An 18867-nucleotide genomic window follows, 5' to 3' on the forward strand; every position below is an offset into this window, starting at 1 on the left:
TGAATTGAAGGCAAAATCCGTAAGGGGAGCTAACAGCAGGTATTTTATGTTTTCATGAAATGTCCTATTTACTATTGCTGCAATGTGTTTAGTCGGCAATTATATATTATGTATAACCGTAATTATTTTGATAATGACAATCCTGTCTGCAACAGTGCACCGTTTAAAATTTTTCGCTTTTCTAGACCAAACAATAGACATTGTTGAAACGACTTGATTTGATTTTTCAAAAAATTCCTCTCACTATTGGTTTTCAAAATTATTTACATTTAATTAATCTGGTGTATTTTTGTTTATTGCGTAATAATAAGTTTATTTTATCTGTCACTAGGTCCAGGTACTTTTAAAAAAATGTGCAACAAGACCATTTATTACAGTCTGCCATTTCCAGTATAAATCTTATTGTGTCCAAAAAAAGAGAAAAAAATTAATTGTCTCTTTATCTCTCAGAATGATTATGAGCGCCATGTGTACGCCTGTGCAGGAGGACTTATTCGTCCAAGTTCTCCATGGGTACCAAAGAGCGAGGAGGAAATGAAATGCGTAATAAGCAATTTACGTACGTAAAATTAACTGAAATAACGTTAGACTTTATTTACACGAGTAACAACTGCCTTATTTATAAATAGTTATATCAATTTTTTAATTCGCACTGCAAAATTTATTTAGACACGAATAATTGCAAACAGTTTTTAATTTATTCAATAAATTTTATTTTATTGTAAAATATCACAATGTCTAAGTCAGCTATCGACTTTTGAACAAATAAAAAATTAAATTTTCCCATAGATATCTGCACTGTTTTGATGATTTATTTTTTTGCTCAATTTTAACATTGCCCTCATTTGCAGCAATAATTTCCACACCAGAAAGTTCCAGATTTTTTTTTCTTTTTTAGATATTGCTTTAAAATGACGATGTTATTTATTTGAAAATAGGTTTATTTAATTATCATTTTTATTTATTTAATTAGAGGCAATCTTCACTAGTTTAATATTTTATTTTATACTTGTAGCTTCAACCTTTTACCAAGCTGGCTCGCTGAGGATGTTTTTGATGAAAAACTATTGCAAACCGAGTTTCACATATTGCTACCTTCCGAATGGGAAATACGTGCCTTTCAATGCGAGCATCGTGCCTTGGGCGCCCAGCAATTTCACCGCCAAAGGCAACAGCCCCACTTGCGTGCGCCTTCTTTTTAAGGTTAAAAACAAAAATGAAGTTCATTCGCTTCAACTCCAAGAGATTAGCTGCTTAGACGCTTTAAACGTTGTTTGCGAAGGTCTGGAATAGAATGTAAAACAAATAATGATCTGGATATATAAAAAAATCCTTTTTTTAATTATGAAAAAAGCAAAATAAACTTGGAAGGGAATTTTAATTGTCGGCATGAGTGTGACGATCATCTGCAGGTAATAGAGAAAGAACACGTCTTTTTCATTATGGAGGCTGGGCTGTTATCAGATGGGCCTGGCTGACACCTTGACAGCTGCCGCATGTATAAAACCCTGAGGGACGCAGGGATGTGAGAATAGACGCTTCGTTTCTCAGGGGACGCCCACCTTTATACCTTTCTGGCCAAGAGAGACAGCCGCTGTGTTCCTCTCAGGACGTTTGATGTCAGATGGCTATCACGCAGGAAGAGCCAACTCTTTCGCCTTAATCTGAAATTCTAATTAACTTGCACCAAAATGGCTGACCAACTTTATATTTGTGAATAACTTCTTGTAACTGAAAAGAGAAAAAGCTAAAAATGGGCCGGGTGATTTTGATGGCAGTAATTTAATAATGCATTAATTTATTCAATTACATATCCATCGAGGCTTCGTAAGATTGCTCAACAGCTACAATAATTAATCTGGGAAAAATAAATTTTTTAAATTACTTTTTACATTTTGTTATTAAATATTGACTTACAATAAACAATAATTAGTATAATTAAAGTATTTGATCTCAAATCACCTTAAGATTAGCTGGAAAAGTAAAATCCAGGGACTTATGAGAAAAATAATAATTTAAATCACTTTTTATCAGAAGAAATTTACAATAATGAAGCAAAAAATTTATAGATTATTTGCCATAAGTTTATTGAGGATCTACAGAGGTCGGTTTTTATTTACATCAGTACATTGAGATAATTAATGATGATAAATTATGATGAACCAGCGAGTGAACGAGCATGCACACCAAAAGTCACAAGAGTTTTGTTTTTTCATTCCGAGCCACCTTTTCTTTTCTCTCCATCTTCTGACGTGTAGCAGATTTCATTGTTTCCCAAATTAAAATGTTTTTTCGTTTTCTCACCACAAAGAGAGACAAGTTGAGGAACCGTGAGGAGGCGGGACTAGGGAGCCGAGGGCGAACCCTCGTGGGGCGCCAGGGGCCCGCTCAAGTTCGGGGAGTTGCTGCTGCTACTCGGTGGACTCGTCGCGAGGGGCTCTGGAGGGATGAGGCCCTCCTTCATCCGCTTTTTCTGCTTCATCCGCCGGTTTTGAAACCAGATCTTCACCTGGGCAACATATAAATGTGTGGTGTAGTTGCAAAAAATGATTCGAAATATGAAAATGAGAAATAAAAAAAAGCTGCATTTGTTATTTTTTATTGTAATAAATATTTAGTAAATTAATTTAAATTATATTTTTAATATATAAAATTAAACTATTTTTATTTGATTATTGCAATTATAAATTAGCAAATGATATTACAAATTATTATAATGTTATAGTGCTGAGTGATTCAATATAAGAATCAAAATTAAAAATTAAAATATAATTTAAAATTTTTATTGTTTTTTATATTCTGCTTGTGGAATCTACAGTAAATGGAATACTTAAACAAAAACATTGTAATTGCAACAGGATGACCTATGTGTTGTGTCAGAAATTACATTGCGAAATTACACATGTATAATTATAAAATATTATACATTCATGTCAAATTGGTCTTAATAATAACTCAAATCTATAAATAAAATCAATTTAAGAACTTTTTAATGTCAATAATGTCATAACCAAAATATAATATCTGGTAACAATTTTTATGGGAGTATAAATTTTTTGAACTTAAATCAGATCATACTTGAAAAATTAACTCTTTTGACATGAAATAAATTTGTAAGGAAATATCTCAGACAAGAATCATTTTGCTGCTTTTAATTAATGAAATTGCAAAATTTTATAAGATGAATAATTCATGTTGATGATTCTTCAGTTCCAAAAGACTCCGGAATAAAAAATGACTGAGTACAGACACAAGATTTCGCAGAATTGTAACCAAGAATACTCTTTGGTATTGACTTACCTGCGTTTCGTTGAGTTGCAGGGCCGACGCAATTTCTATCCGCCTGGCGCGTGTCAAGTACTTGTTGAAGTGAAACTCCTTTTCCAGCTCGGTGAGTTGCTTGTTGGTGAAGTTTGTGCGGCCGGCGCCTGCCGCCAAGGCCGCCGCGCCACTCAACACGGGGCCCAACTGCGACAGGGGGCCCAGCGGTCCCGAGTTGACCATCGGCGAAGGGCCCAGCTGCAGTGACGGCGGCTGGTGGTGTTGCTGGAACAACTCCTGCACGCTCGTTTTGCATGCTGAAACATAATTACCAAATTCTGACATAAATGTTAAATATCAAAACAAAATTAAATAGAATTTTTCAATTGATTTGAAAATATCAAATCAGAAGGTTTTGTATTTTTATATCAAAGGTGCTGAAGAACACTCATGATCTTCACAAGAATTAAAAAGAGTGCATTGAGTATAAATGGGAAATGTTTGAAACGTTTTGTTTTCAGCTAATATTCCGGAAAATGGTATAAATATAACGTTAATAATAAAATAACCGCAAAAGTTACGTGATGAGTAATTTTAATAATTTGTTTGCGAACCTTTCAATAACTTAAAATTCATGGTGATTTAAATTTAAAATTCGCCTTTTTCTCGACGGGTTTTTGTGAGTTTTTATTTATTTAAGAAAACACAATATCCTGCCCTACTTGTTTCGCAATTTGAAAGAAAAATCATTTTTGAAAAAAAAAAGATTGATTTTTCACTAATTCTTGTCAAAATGATTTCACAGCTCATGAATTATGGCTGCAGCCCGCAGCCGAAACATGTAGAGCAGGATATTGTTTTTCTGCTACAAAACTTAAAATTCATTTAAAGATATGAAATATGAAAGACATGGGGAACGCACAAAATTAAGTTCTAAATTAGGATGAATGAAATAATTATCTAGTCTTGTAGCTTGTACAAAATATATATTAAATTAAATAAGTTAAATAATAAAACAATATAATACAATTCCAAAACAAAATTTATTTCGTTTGTAAGAAAATAAAAAAAAAAAATATTAAAATATAATTTTTAAATTATTTTATAAATTATATATTTTAACTGTATGAATTTTGTTTTGCAATTTATCTTAAAAAAAAATTATTATCAGTTTTAATTTTTAAGTTAAATTATGGTTTAACTCATTTTTTGAAAACCTTCTATCGTCTCTCAGAAATAGGTTGAGACTCGATCTAATTTTTTGTTCAGCCCTTCAATTTTCTATATTGGAGCAAGATTTAATTCCCAACCCTATGTGAAGGAAAAAGCTGGCAGATTGCTTAAGGGAGGGACAGATATTAAGGTCTAAATAAGTAACATATTGTTGTTGATCTTGCAGCGAAGGGGTTTGATTTAATTAGCGCGCAGCAGCGAGAGTGAGCTGCTTAATCGGCTTATTCCGTGGATGGTACACGTGTTTTTCTGTCAGTTGGGGCGATCCGTCAATCTGACAAAGTCAAGCGCGACACTCACAATGCGCGTTGCCCGCAAGAATGGATTGTGTCCTGCCTTAATAAGTAAGAAAGGAATTGCTGCAGCGGCAAAAATAACCAATATAACCCTCTCCTTTTCTCTGATGTGCTTTACTTACGGACTGGTCAGTTCGCTTTATTCACGCTTCGCGCACATAAAACAGCGAAAATTCCACACATCTATTTTATTCATAACATGAATAACGAAAAAATGCACTACTAAAAGTAACCGACTACCCTAATTTTGGATTTGGTTTTTTTATTCAGGGAAAATTCGATATAGTATTATTTTTTGCTAAATGGATTTTCATATATTTTTTTGCAACAATTTTATTTGATCAAGGCTTCCTGCAAATTGATTAATTAATTAAAAGGTTTTTCCTTGATGAGTCTCATGTGAGTTGTTTCTCTCTTGTGGGTTGCAGAACGACTCAAAATCTAATAAATATTCAATTCAATGCATATTTATTTTTGTTGACTTTTGTAATTGAAATAAGTAGATTACATTTTTATTGAAATCGGATTTTTAATTGAAGGAGGTGGAATGAAGAGCTTTCCATAGTATTTTTGTCAATGGAATATTGAAATAAATAAAAATGAACAAATAATTTTTAAAATAAAAGTAATTCATCAGAACAAGAGAGAGATTGATGCAACCACATTATTGAAGGATGATTCTAGTGTAGAGAGATCAATGAGAAATGCCTAGTTAAATATAATTGATTAAAAAGACAAAAAAATAACACAACTACCAGCATGACTGTTAAAAAAATTGAAATAAATAAAGTGACTTTAATATGACTAACTATAAATAATATGTTAAAAATAGTAAATTCAATAACTTGTAAATCTTTTATATTAAAAAATGTAAATTAAACTAATTTGCAATTAAATAAAATCTAGTTATTATTACTACTAGTTATATTTTTAAAAAGGTCAATTTAAGCAAAGTGTGATCAGAAATTGCTGTTCGTGCAGCTAATTAAATAAAAAATTGCTTGGTCATCCTGCCACCGAAGCACGATATTACGAGAGTGTCGGTTTTTTCTATGCAAATCATGAGTGCATTCTAGAGAGAGGAAAAGCAGCTCGCGTGCGCGTTATCTTGGCTCGGGAATCAGTCACGCTGCTATTTTCGCCGGCAAAGGTGCACTCGGGCAGAGAGAAAGGCTCTCTCATTTGGCACCCCCTTCACAATTCCACACTTTCCTCGACTAAATTATACACAGCAGTCGAAATAAAATAAAAACTCAATCACACCAAAATGTTTTTTGCAATGGCAATTATTAAATTGAAAATAAATAATATTTTTTTAAGAAAGTTAATGATAATAAAACCCATTTAATAAGCTTCGCATTTTTAAAAAGCCAACATATTGCTTTGTTTTATTTTTTAATATAATATTTTGTTTCCAACGAAGTGTAAAAGTTTCTTTTAATAATACTGAATGATTTTAGTAAATTTATTACATTTATAAATATTGTTGTGCGGTTTGTTGTTTCAGAGTTTCTTGTGTGGGAATGAGGAAAGGGCTTGACTGCCACGATGCTGTCCTCTGCTCCCGAACGCACGCAGTGGAGAGGAGTTAATTGCGACCCTCGGGGTGCGCGGGGGTGAGTGATGAGGTAGAGTCTAATGAAATGCCCAGCAGCCTCAAGACTGCGGCGGTCCTTGGCTAATTGCGTGATCTATTGCACCGCCGGGACGCAATTGAATAACAAGATTAAAAGCATTTTCTCATCGGTTGACAAACAACGTGCGCGCGGCGGCCAAACAAAAACTTTTAATTAGATCAACGCCCAGCTTAATTCAAAACCACCATGAAACTCCTAAAATCTGCTTTCACACTTAAAATCTGATGTGGATAAATTTATATTCGTTTGTGAATTATTGGCATCTGCAGAATTTCGGTCATTGAATTTCTCTTGAAAAATTTTTGCCTGCACTTTTAGAGATGCATATGACTGCAAAATTGCTTATATCATTTATGTATGAATTAGTAATTGGAGCTTAAATTTGAAATTTCACTGTTTTTGATGAAAAATTTAATTTTTCGTTTCTTAATGATGTTTACAACTTTCGGAAAAACAAGATTCAGATAAAATAATTTTAATTTCCTTAGTGATTGAAGCTATGCAAAGCAATCAGAAATAGATAATTTGATTTTGATTTTCAACGATAGCGTTTAAAATTAGAGAGAAAGAGTAAGTTATATATTATAAATTTTTTTACTAATATTGACAAATGCTGGAAAAAAATTTATAATGACCAAAAATTTCAGCCTAAAAATAAAACGTTTTATTTTTTTTTCAAATCAATTTTTTCTCTTGCACATTTTCTGCCACAATATTCAGAAATATGATTCTAGCTGACTTGCACTTAAAAAAATCAATGCGCATTTTAATAAGTCAAAATGTTTTAAGCCCTAATAATTATCCTAACCGTTCTCCTTCATGTAACGTTTAATTAAAAAGCTTTTAATTCAGCCGTCGCGGCTCTCGCTTGTAATGCAATTAAAAGTAGGTGTGTTTGGCTGACCAAAAAGTCCGATTTGAGTAATTAGCCGGGCACCTAACTGAAAAAAAACCACGCCACAAAGCGGTGCTACTCGCATTAGAGCTGCGGTCACCTGGGTTGAGGGGGCGGCTCGAGGTTTATTATGGAAAAAAACGTTCGTTACTCATTATTGCTTGAGTGACTGCTCAGCACAAGCATTCTCTCCAGCTCGTATATACGGCCAGTGTGTGACTTACTCTCTCTTTCGCTGGCTCACACAATAATAATGTGAATGCGCGATCACAATCTCACGCCACTTTTCTGTCACTCGGCTCCGAAACTAGCGTGACACTCGAAAAATCGATACACCCGGTGCCTCCGACACAAATCACTCTCCAACTATATTTATTTTTTCAAATGACCGGAGCCACTCTTTTCCGACCACAAGGACAGTTTTCTGATCAAACCCCGCTTTGGAATGGGGCCTGTTTTGTTTAGCCAACAAGTCGATACGATAAAAATTAATGAACCATCTGTATCTTGAAACTCTCTTTAGCAGGGAATAAATTTGAAAATTTGAAAATATTTTTTATTTGAAATTTGAATGTAAATGGAATAATAAAATAAAAAAATTAAATGAAGTTATTAAATAGAAGCCATGTAAGAAAAACTATTAAAAGCCAAATTTTCATGGATTGGTTTGCAAAAATTGCAAGCTAATAAATCGGTTCACATTATTCTTAAGTGGGCAGCTCTTAATTTTGCTTCACAGGTAGAATAATCAAATTTAAATCAAAAATTTTCTTTACAGACAGGTATGCGGAAGAGTTGGCCGGAAAGCAAAACTGCCAGAGGCAAAAACAAACAAAATAGTTGAACAAAGAAAATTTAAATTGTATATTTTCAGTGGATCTTTTGCAGAGAGCTATTTATCAAGCAACAAAATACTTATAATTTTCAATTTTTCATGGAATTTAGAATGTAAGAAGATCAAAATTCAACTCAAAGGAAAGTCACGGCTCAATTATTTTTAATAGAAATTATAATTTGAATTTTTATTTTAACTTGGAAATAGGACAATGTAAAATTTATATAAATAAATTAATTTTGCTGAAATTTACATTTAATTAATTAAGAGTTCGAACAGAAATTTGTATTTAAAAAAGAGATGTTGATGAAGTAAATTTCCATGTCTTTAAACATAAGTTCCAAAATATATCTTCATTTCGTCAAAAAAGCAAATTTTGTAATTTTACGATGGTCACAGAAGTAGCTCTGTAGTAATAATGATAATGAGACGCTTTGCACGTCATAAAGGCGAATTACAGTGGCTCATTATGAGATAGTTATCGAGTTGGCACGGACACAGACACGCACATACTCTGCTCCTGTGTCCATAATAGTAATGTGGGGTGCCCATAAAAGTAGTAATAATGCGCTCCCTCAACAAAGGTAGATATATAAATAAATATGTAATTTGAATTTATGTGCATGTTGAGGAACGAAAAAGCACTCGCGGGCATATTAAATTATGATTTATTCAGCAAGCGTTCCGTGATGTGTGTAATTTGGCGGTCAAGCGCCGCGTGCCTTTTGAAAATTAACCATATTTGCACCGGTGTAAGGTGTCAAAATTGCTTTGCGGCGTGATTTTGATAATTCAATACATCTTGAGAAATATACTTGAAAAATTCTTTCGTCATTTGATTTAAGAGGAACAGTTCTAATATTGAATTTGATTTTGAAGATATTGTTCGCCCATTAATTTTTTTAATAACGGAATTAAATATAAAATTGAGATACAAAATGACAATAACATAATTTTAGGGCATTAAAATTCAAACATTTTTAACTGCTTTTTTTAGTTGCGATACAAACGTCGCGATATTAAAACGGTTGACTTAATTACTCAATATCATATTAAATTTATTGTTTTTTTTTATCACTTAAAATAAGATGCACAATACTAAAATTATTAAATTTAAATTATTTAATTCTAAATTTTCATAAAATAATTGACTTTTCAGCTATGTTTAGATTATTTGCAGGTTATGGGAAACATTATGGAATATTTAATTGGATTTTTCTTTACTTTTTTATACTTGAGACTATTGTTTATTTCTTTTAGTTGTCTGCTGAGAAAAAAATATTACTATTAGAGTTTGTTTTAATAGTTTTTAAGATTTTGCAGCACACTTATGAAAAACAAACAAAGATTATCTGCCTCTTCAAACTTTTCCAAATTGTTATTCGGGGGAAACGCCTAAACATATCAAGAAACATCCAATAGTGAAAAAAACAATACATATTTGTTACAAAAATATTTTGCCAATTTTTATAAATTTTCAGTGAAGTGGAAGTCTTTATGTTCTAAAATACATAATAGACAATAATTCTAATAAAAAGCTAATTTTATAAAAATTAAACAATAAATTGTAGTTTTTTTCTATATTGATTTTGTGCGTTCCCATAACGTATTAATGAAGCCACGCGCACTTCACGCACAGAGAGTTTTCACTTGTTTTCCCGTCGGGTCCATCAAGCCGACGACGGGCTCATCAAAATATTTGCACAGGGCAAATATGCACTCCCGCGTACAAACTCGACTCGGCGGCCGTTGACGACGAGCACACACGAGGACCAAAATGAAAATTGGTCGGGTCGATTGCGTGTGGATTGCGTCATGGAAATTCGAAACCAAGAAGAGCAAACAGCATAAATATCAAATGATGCGATCCTTTTTAATGCACGCCGCCCGCACCACACACAGCAGATTATCGCCCGTAAAACCCACAGCTGAAATTGATTCCTCGCCCGTCGCGCAGCGGCGACCCCACTCGAGCTTGAACATCGTCAACTTTTCTGTCCAAAGCTTTCCAACTTGATGAAAATATAAAACGTTTTTATATAAAGATCATTTTTCTCCTCCCAAAATTAACACAGTATTTATAAGGGAATTTCCTTGAAAGGACACGACACAATTAATTTTTCACTTTCCACTCCTTTTTTTATGCTGGTTAAAAGGATAAATAAAGGCAAATTATTAAGCTCAAATTAAGTTAACTCATTAACAAGAACACCATTCTAACGCATCATTTGTAAAAATTACAATCTTACATAAAATTTTAAGTTGCGAGTTGGAAACCGAAAATAAAAAATAAAAAAATAAAGCAATTAACAGCAAAGTTAATATAGGACGGCTTATTCACAAAATGACAAAAGAAAAGCGTTTAAGCTAAAAAAATCAAAATAAAAAAGTTTATAATAATTAAATTAAATATATTACATATTTTACATTATTAAAAAAATGTTTGAAAAAATACTTATAAAATTAGTTTATTATTTTATTTAAAAAGGCGCATTTATTTTTTAAATTAAAAATAATAGTTGTTTTCATTTCATATTCATTAAATTAAATAAACGTTTTTTCAAACTTGATGCTATTATTAATCAATTATCTGTTGTCATGAAAAAAGAAATTTTGCATCGCTACAAGCGAGCGTGAAAATTTGAGCTTTTCTGCTTCGTAATGCCGATGGCCGTAATTTGCCATGTGTGGCTTATAGTGTGACACACACACGACGACGCATTTTTGATGCGATTGATAATTCTATCAGCAGAGGCGTGTGGGATGATTTACAGCGCACGATCTTTGTCTGGGATTAGGGTCGAGTAATCCCCAGTTAAACATTCAATATTGTAGCGCACAACAAGCTCTTATTTTATTTATTATATTCCTGGGCTGCCGGCAGATAAGATAAAAAAGTTTGTGTCATGTGCGTGGAAGCCTCTGCTACTTTTTCGGCCGCATCACCCTGCACCAGCACATAACCGATTTTCAACGCTTTTGACGTGAAATAATTCTGAGTATAAAAGCCGAATGTGTAACAAGAGTCTGGGGTCAACGTCATCATTTTTTTGATGAAAAAAAATAATAATAAAATTTTACGCAAAAAATGAATCATGAAGTTTGATTTTGTGATGCAATTATAATTTTATGCCAATTTTTTTTTGTTACTCCTTCTATTTTGTTAAAGAAAATCGTGATTTTATAAAAACATTAAGAACGTAATAAATATTCTTGTATTAATTTATTTTTACTTCACTTTTATTAGTAAAATTAATTTCATTAATTAACAGTTAATTAGAAAAATCTGGGACTTTCTTTAACTAAAATAAAATAAAACGGCCCTTTGTTTAAAATGACTTTCAAAATAAAAACATGGAAAATACATTTGATTATATTTTTGTTTGGAAAAATGGAAAATTTTTAGAAAACTATTTTTGACGGTGATAAAAATACAAATTTCTACGAGTAGATATAAATTGTGAAAGAAAAACAGAATAATTATTAATCTATGGAGAGCTAGCGTGAGTCGAAAATAATCTCTTAAGCTTTTTTGTGGAAATTGTCAAATACCTAAAGATAACGGCACAGCAAATTGCATGCTTTCTGGAGTGGATGCAAAATCAACAGCAAATAATGTTCTGATATGTCATCTCGAAAAGCATTGATCCGGCCTCATCTTATCGCAGAGTTGTGAATTCAGCAGTAGCACAACAGATAATCTCGCACTAATCTCTCGCTAATAAATATATCTGGTTAATTTTGAGAGGATCGTGAAAATGATATTGCCAAACACTCAATTTAGATTGGCATGCTGTCTCAATACTTCATCCTTTTATCGCCGAGCATAGCCCAATTAATCTACAATTTGTCTGCTCTCCATGCAAAGCAAATGATATTGTAATGATCTAATTACAACAAGTTGACAGGACAAATATTGAAATGTGCGTATATGATAATTTACGACACAGATTTTAATGAGGTTGAATAATCGCAGATAAACAAAGCAGAATTTGAAGATACTCGAATGTGATATTTTTTATTTGACCCACCAATCTTATAAATAAGTTGTTTATATAACAGGTCAAAATGTACAATAAAGCTCAAATTTCAAATTTGGCATCTTCAGGAAATGCTGGAAATTGAAAATAAAATATACTAAAATTGTAATCATAACATCTTTGTGAAGGAACCAAATATTTTGTAACATATTGAATTCAACATTTTCGCTCTTTTCCATTTTTTCTCGGAGAAAAACCAACTTTTGCCATAAATTCCAAGTTTTCTTTGAGTGTTAAAGAAATCAAGAAAATAAATTGTTTCATAACTTATTTATTATGTAATAAAGAAAAAGAGAAGTACTGATTCTTTGCTGATTGAAGTAGCAAATTTTAAGAGTAAAAAATTCATTTCCTCCCAAAAATCTTATAATGTTTTACTTTAATGACATATATAATTATCATTTATTTGAGAATAGGAATTTTCAAGAAAGCCCTGCAAATTGTTTTGTCTTAAATTTTGCATTTGCAATCATCCTTTGTGTAAGATTTAAATTAAAAGCTTAAAATGGATCACCCTTAAGATTTCCCCTTAAGATCTTGTTAAAAAAATATCTGCGAAGTTTTTGGTTGTTCACAGCACGTTCTATTATTAAAAACATTCAAAATATTCCTTTATTATTTCACCGACGCAGAAAGAATTCACTGGTTTTGACATGTCCAGCAGAAAATTCAAAACTACAAGTCTTAACAATGAAAAGAAAAAAGGTCCGAGAGTTTCCCTTTCCGCCAAAGTCAACAGATTTTCCCACAGCCGGAATGTTTTATCTTGAATGAAATTCCTCCTTGTGTGGGAACAAAAAAAGTCGAAGGAATAACACACAAAGTCTGGGGCCAGTGTTGTGTAAACACTGATTTGTCCCCTTGAGACCTCAGGTACAAAAAGGTATCACTTTCTTCCAAAGGCCGCGGTGCCTAAAAGTGTCGAACGCGCGGCGATCGAGAGGGTTTATTCAAACGCCACTCACTCTCTCTTTTGCGGCCTGGACTCACAAAAGGGTTAATTGGGTGTGCGCCTCCGCGCACGCAACACCCAATTAAGCAATTTGCATTTAATCGCTCTCGGCTTGAATTCGGAGCGGCTAATTTTATGTAAAATGCCATCTATCACTCAAGCGCGGTTCGTGCCCCTCTTGAAACGCGCGCGCCGTGTTTATTCTCGGATAAGCCGTGCGGGGATTAAGGGATCTGGGATAAGCAAAGGGCCTCGAGACTCCTCATCGGCAAATCAAAATTCACGGTTTTATTGCGCGTGAAAATTTTGACCTCGGAATCGCCTGTTGCGTTTGAATAAAATATTTGAATATTTTAAGTATAATTAAAATGCAAAAATTTTAATATGCATATTTAAATTTTTGGTTTGATGTTTATAAAAAATTTTTTAATTAACGATTTATATTTAAACAATAATAACACATAGAATAATAATAGTCAAATATGATAATTTTTATCAATAATGTATTGAAAAATTATTAAATATATAATTTGTATTACCTTCCACTAATTAAATTGTTTAATGAATATGAACTATGTTTATGACAATATCTATGTTTTCTATTTTAGAATATTGAGAAAATTGTAAAAAAAAAATTATACCATTAAAGACTTAATGCGCTTGTAATGCAAAAATAATTTATAAATATGAATACTTGTCTTGAACCAAAGGAATACTTTCTATGCATCACTATATAAAACGAAACTCGATATGATGGTTTTCTGATTTTGAGCTCTATATGATTGAGAATAACCCAATCAGAACGCTCGGCAACAATCAAAATTTCCTCTGGGTGAGCGGACATCAATGAAGAAAAAACATTGAGCCATATATTTATTTAATTTTATACTTTGAGGCAAAATGTCACATCTCTTGATTTCTTTGTTTTTACTTAAAAAAAATAAATGTTTCCAAATTAGAACTTTATCAAGAATATATATGCAATTAAGGTTCAATTCATTTTTATATTTTGTTCCTTGCACAAGTCCTAACAATCAAAAGTTTTTCACTTCATCATACTGCTTCATGAACGACTCGTGGAGTGCTCATTTCACCGTAAGGTTATGAGAAAGTTTTCAATTATAAATTTATAAAATAAAAAGATAATAAGTATGCGGATCTATATAAAATAAAAGGAGCAAATTCTGTTGTGTCCTAGTTTGTATATAATTTCATACCATCAAAATTCTACTATGAGAAGGTTTTTTTAATATAGGAAATTACAAAAATAATATTATAATCTGAACATTAACAGAAATTTAAAGAGGTTATATAAATTACAAAAAAAATCCTATTTCATTTCCATTTCTTGCCATGAGAATTGATACAGTTATAGCTACTTTAAACCCTAGATTTTGTCTTATTTTCTTTGGTTATATTGCTAAAAAAACATTATTCCCGCAAAAATTAATTAGATGAATTGAAATTTCCTACCTGGCTTAGGAACATTTCTCTTGACTTGCATCCACTTGTAGGTGGGCACGGCGGCCTGTTGGCTGCTGTGGTTGTGGTTGGGTTGCAGGTGGTTGTGTTGGTGCAACCGCTGCTGGTACTCTGGAGGTTGGGGCGGCGGGGGCGGCTGGTGGTGGTGCTGCTGGGGGTAGTAGTCGGTGGCCTGGTAGTACTCGGAGTAGTACTGGTGGTGTCCGCCGGCCGTGTGGCCGCCGCCGCCGCCGGGGCCGGCGGCCGCGTAGTCGAGGTTGGTGTAGCAGAGGCCGTTGTCGGTGGTGATGATGTCGGCGGCCTCCGAGGGGTAGTAGTAGTCGTGGGCCGCCTCCGCCTGGTGGTACTGCTGCTGCGGAGGCGGCTGCGGGTGGAACTGGCCCGGGGGCTGCTGGGGGCCCTCGTAGCTCGGGTACTCGGACACCATGCTGTACATCATCTCGCTGCTAGTCCATGGCCGGTTCGCGCCGCACTGCCCCGAAAGGCCTCCGCGGCCGCCGCCGCCGCACCACGTGACGCGTGGGGCGGGACCGTCCCCGCCTTCCGCCGGCCCCTCGCACTCCACATACACGCAACCCCGCCACACGCGCGCATCGATCAAGGACCGCGCGCTCGTCCTTTCCTTTACACTCTACCTTTCATCATCTTTTCTCCACAAAAATTGTGAAATGATAATTTATTTCCTTAAAAGCATTTCCTCTCTAAAATTTGGTTGTATTTAATCAAAATTATTTAATTGTTAAAAATAACAACTTTTGAGAGGAGAAGCTGAATTATGGAAATTAAACATAAGACATAAGTATTATGATAAGAGATATTTTTGCGCTGAATCAGTTTTGAATGAAAAAAGTTTTATTAAGTTTTATTTTATCGTTCGGGCGGTTCGGGGATCTTATAAAAATGATGACGATGATGAGCTTAATTAGAACGTTGGTTTTATACAAATTTGCTAGCAATAATCTCATTAATATATGTTTGATAAAATGTAAAATTTCAAAAATTGAGATATCTTACTATAAAAATAATCCCCCGGATAAGAAAATTGGAACAGTGCAATAAATCACTTAGCCTGAAAAGGCATGCATAGCTTCAATATGAGACCAAATTTTTTTTAACTTTTTAATTTTATATTTGTTTTTCTTAATCCCTATAAAAGACTAGTTTTGAGCTGAAATATTATAATTATTGAAAGGTCAATAAGAAAATTTGAGTATCTTGGCAAATCTGCTGCACAATGAAGCCCATATTTTTTTTATTTTCCTTTTTTCGCAATTCTTAATCTTTTTATTAAATTTTTTTTATTTATTAGATGAAAACACAAATATGCGCATTGAATTATTTTACATATCCATTGAAGAGTAACGGGTAAAATTTTATCATTATAATTCATTACAATTCCCTTTTCCATGCTCTTATACGTAAGTCTAGACTTGTTTAAATAAAAGTTAATTCAATTAATGACCACGGAACTCCGTGCGTCGTTGTAAGTCATTAAATTCGTTATATAAATAAAAATTTACTTCCAATTCAGAGTGTAAATAATATAACGAGTTTTATATATTATAAAAATTCCATTGTAATAATAATAATGCGATACGAAGCCACATTTTCATTTGGCCGAAGGGTACAATTCAAGACAGCCTATGCAATGAACTTTGACTTTCAATACTTAATGCGTTACTATTTATAAATTTATTTAGTTTTCATAAATTAGCTGTTGAAGTCAATGCCCTCCTCTGATTTCGTCATAGCCGTGCATCAAATTGATGAGTCAACGAATATAACCTTCATTTTATACTTAAATTCTAAGACAATAATTGAAACAGAAAAGTTTAAAACGCTGATGAAATGCAATATGTAAATGTTGCAAATAAATTTATTTAAATTGCTACAGTCTGATTTTGTTGGAATATAATTTTTCCTTTTATCTTCAATGCCACCAGCATCAAATTTATTCCTTCCAAAATTCTCTCGTGTGCTTTTTTAAAAAAAAGTACAATTATCTCTCCTCCGCACATGAAGCTCTCTAGCTGATGGCAAGTTGGAGGTTTTTAAAAAGTGATTGGCACCTGAAAACTGAATTGTGTTGTCAAAGAGTGCGTCTGTGCCGAGGGAGATAAAAAATATATTAACGGAGCCTCCGTCGAGCGAGCGTCCAAACGATGTATGGGTATAATTTTAACAAGGCGAAAAAGGATGACGGAGAAGAGCTCTGCGCGCGAGAGAGTGTCAGGCAAAATATATAAATAATAAAATATGTCGCCCGAGTGTGTCGATGTCTATCTCGTGTCCATCACCGGGCTAATTCAATAAATTGGCCCACGGAGTCGAATTTTTTATCTGATTGGTGTTGGTTGCTCCGCGCTCTCGACTGCTCATTAAAACTGTGCCATGGGAACAACGAGAGACGCTGGATGGAAAATCGTCATTTCTCGTCGAAGCAGCAGAGTTGCAGCAGCAAAGGGTTCACTTTTTATCAAAGTGACAGGTGCTGGTCCTGTCGCAGTCAGTCACGGCCCTATCGTTAGACCAGTTGAACACGCCGAAATTATATGACAAAATTTTAGAGAGCCCTAGACACATTTCATATCCTTGTAGGTGTAAAAGAAATTCTCTTTCTACTCGTTTTAGAGAGGTTCTTCTGTACAATTTTCAGTAAAATTATAATATTTAAAAATAATTTTTATAGTTGTCAATTATTATTTTAATTGTTCTAAGAAAACGAATTAAAAATGTTTATTTAAAAAAATTAATATTTTTTTGATTTTTTTTTAAATAATCAATTTCATTTTTTTTAACTGTCAGTTTAATAAATAACCATTCACGTCAACATTAACAAAATTTAACATTATTGTATAAATAATACAAATTATTAACTTTTGTCACTTAACTTATCATTTTATTTGATTTCTTTGATTCAACTATCAATTCCATTATGGTGTATGAATATGCCTATAATAAAAATTAGCCATTGTTTGAAATATCTTCATGCTATTAAGTATCAAATATCGCAGGATCATGAAGGTCATGAAAATAGTTCGAAATTTTAAATATGATTGAATTAAAAATAATTCAGATTTCAGATTTGGAAGAAAAAATTAATTTTGCCCGGCTGATTATCAAAAAAAGGTTGCCAAAAGGCAACATGAAAAAAAGAAAAAAATGGCAAATTCAATAGTTTGATTGCTTAACTTGATATTTTAAAATTCATTTTGCATTAGTTTTGTCCACGGTAGACACAAACTTTATGCTATCGGTTACGAGGTTAAAGTTTTAATTTAAGAATGCATTAATATTTTGGTTTCTTCACTGAATTGAATTTAAAGATTATAAAATAAAGTACTTGCGTTTGAAAAATATACCACATGAAAAACCAAAGCCTTTTGTCTGAAGCAAAACAAAGCATGAACAAACCTCTCTCGAATAAAAAAGTGAAACACAACAATGTTGATGTCAAATAATTTTTTCACTTCAGTGCGGAGAGGGCCGTGTCTATTTTGGCCTTTGCTGCTTTACATTGAGAAATTATACACATTTATTTTTAATTTGTGAAGCTAGCAGAGGCTGCCCTTAAACATTTTTGATTGTACGCGGCGTTTGACAGGAAGCGATTCATCATTTCTGTGCCTCTACAGCTCTGACCGCGCGCGCTGCCGGGCGCTCCTCATATAAGAGAATCAGGAGCCGTCGCTCTACCTGAATCCTGAATGGAAGCTGCGCGTGTGTGTCACTCACTCTCTGCTGCGACCCTTTTTACGACAGAGGGACTCGTTTTTTTATTTTTTTGTAAGCTTTGGAAAAAGAAATATCAGACGAAGACTTAAGGGAGGAAGTTTTTCAAAATAATTCTCTACATGCAAAAAATAAAATAGTAATAAACAAAAAACACACAAAATACAAAACTGAGCCAAATAAAATTTAATTAAAAAATAAAATAACATTTCTAATTGTTAAAAAAAGCTGTATAATAATTTTACATGATATAGTAATTAAGTCCTATTTAATTTATTTTCTTTGAATTAAGGAGAACTTTTGAGTGTTAAATTTTTTATTAAAAAGACTTAAATTTTTAAGTTATATTAAATTGGTTTACCGTTGGTTTTTTATCTTAATTGTTCCACATACAATGATGAGCAAAATCAAATTGTTTATTTATTATATAGTTGAACATTTTTGTTAAAATTTTCCTTCATTTGGCAAAGTACCTTCGATTTATTTTAATTAATTAATTATTCC

General features: G+C 33.0%; 2 protein-coding genes across 2 annotated transcripts; one reads left to right on the forward strand and one right to left on the reverse strand.

Annotated features, from left to right (window-relative positions):
• The first annotated feature begins 335 nt into the window (after positions 1 to 335).
• On the forward strand, positions 336 to 1294 carry LOC132205386 (uncharacterized). The gene is made up of 3 exons (XM_059634408.1): positions 336 to 390; positions 451 to 559; positions 1016 to 1294. The coding sequence occupies exons 1-3, from the start codon at positions 352 to 354 to the stop codon at positions 1291 to 1293; spliced, it is 426 nt and encodes a 141-aa protein (XP_059490391.1). The 5' UTR covers positions 336 to 351; the 3' UTR covers position 1294.
• Positions 1295 to 1877: 583 nt separating this feature from the next.
• Positions 1878 to 15092, reverse strand: LOC132205058 (homeobox protein Hox-A1). Its single transcript, XM_059633898.1, has 3 exons — positions 14623 to 15092; positions 3301 to 3578; positions 1878 to 2509 (listed from the first exon to the last, which is right to left on the reverse strand). The coding sequence occupies exons 1-3, from the start codon at positions 15068 to 15070 to the stop codon at positions 2345 to 2347; spliced, it is 891 nt and encodes a 296-aa protein (XP_059489881.1). The 5' UTR covers positions 15071 to 15092; the 3' UTR covers positions 1878 to 2344.
• Positions 15093 to 18867: the final 3775 nt, after the last annotated feature.

This window comes from Neocloeon triangulifer, unplaced genomic scaffold (assembly GCF_031216515.1).
Source record: "Neocloeon triangulifer isolate White Clay Creek 2 clone unplaced genomic scaffold, ASM3121651v1 ptg000002l, whole genome shotgun sequence".
NCBI lineage: Eukaryota > Metazoa > Arthropoda > Insecta > Ephemeroptera > Baetidae > Neocloeon > Neocloeon triangulifer.

Coding starts and splice junctions, on each gene's coding strand:
- LOC132205058 (XM_059633898.1), bottom strand. CDS start 15,070: ATGATGTACAGCATGGTGTCCGAGTACCCGAGCTACGAGGGCCCCCAG. Junction 3,579..14,622: donor GAGAAATGTTCCTAAGCCAG/GTAGGAAATTTC, acceptor ATTATGTTTCAG/CATGCAAAACGAGCGTGCAG. Junction 2,510..3,300: donor TGCAACTCAACGAAACGCAG/GTAAGTCAATAC, acceptor TATGTTGCCCAG/GTGAAGATCTGGTTTCAAAA.
- LOC132205386 (XM_059634408.1), top strand. CDS start 352: ATGTGCAACAAGACCATTTATTACAGTCTGCCATTTCCA. Junction 391..450: donor ATTACAGTCTGCCATTTCCA/GTATAAATCTTA, acceptor TTTATCTCTCAG/AATGATTATGAGCGCCATGT. Junction 560..1,015: donor ATGCGTAATAAGCAATTTAC/GTACGTAAAATT, acceptor TTATACTTGTAG/CTTCAACCTTTTACCAAGCT.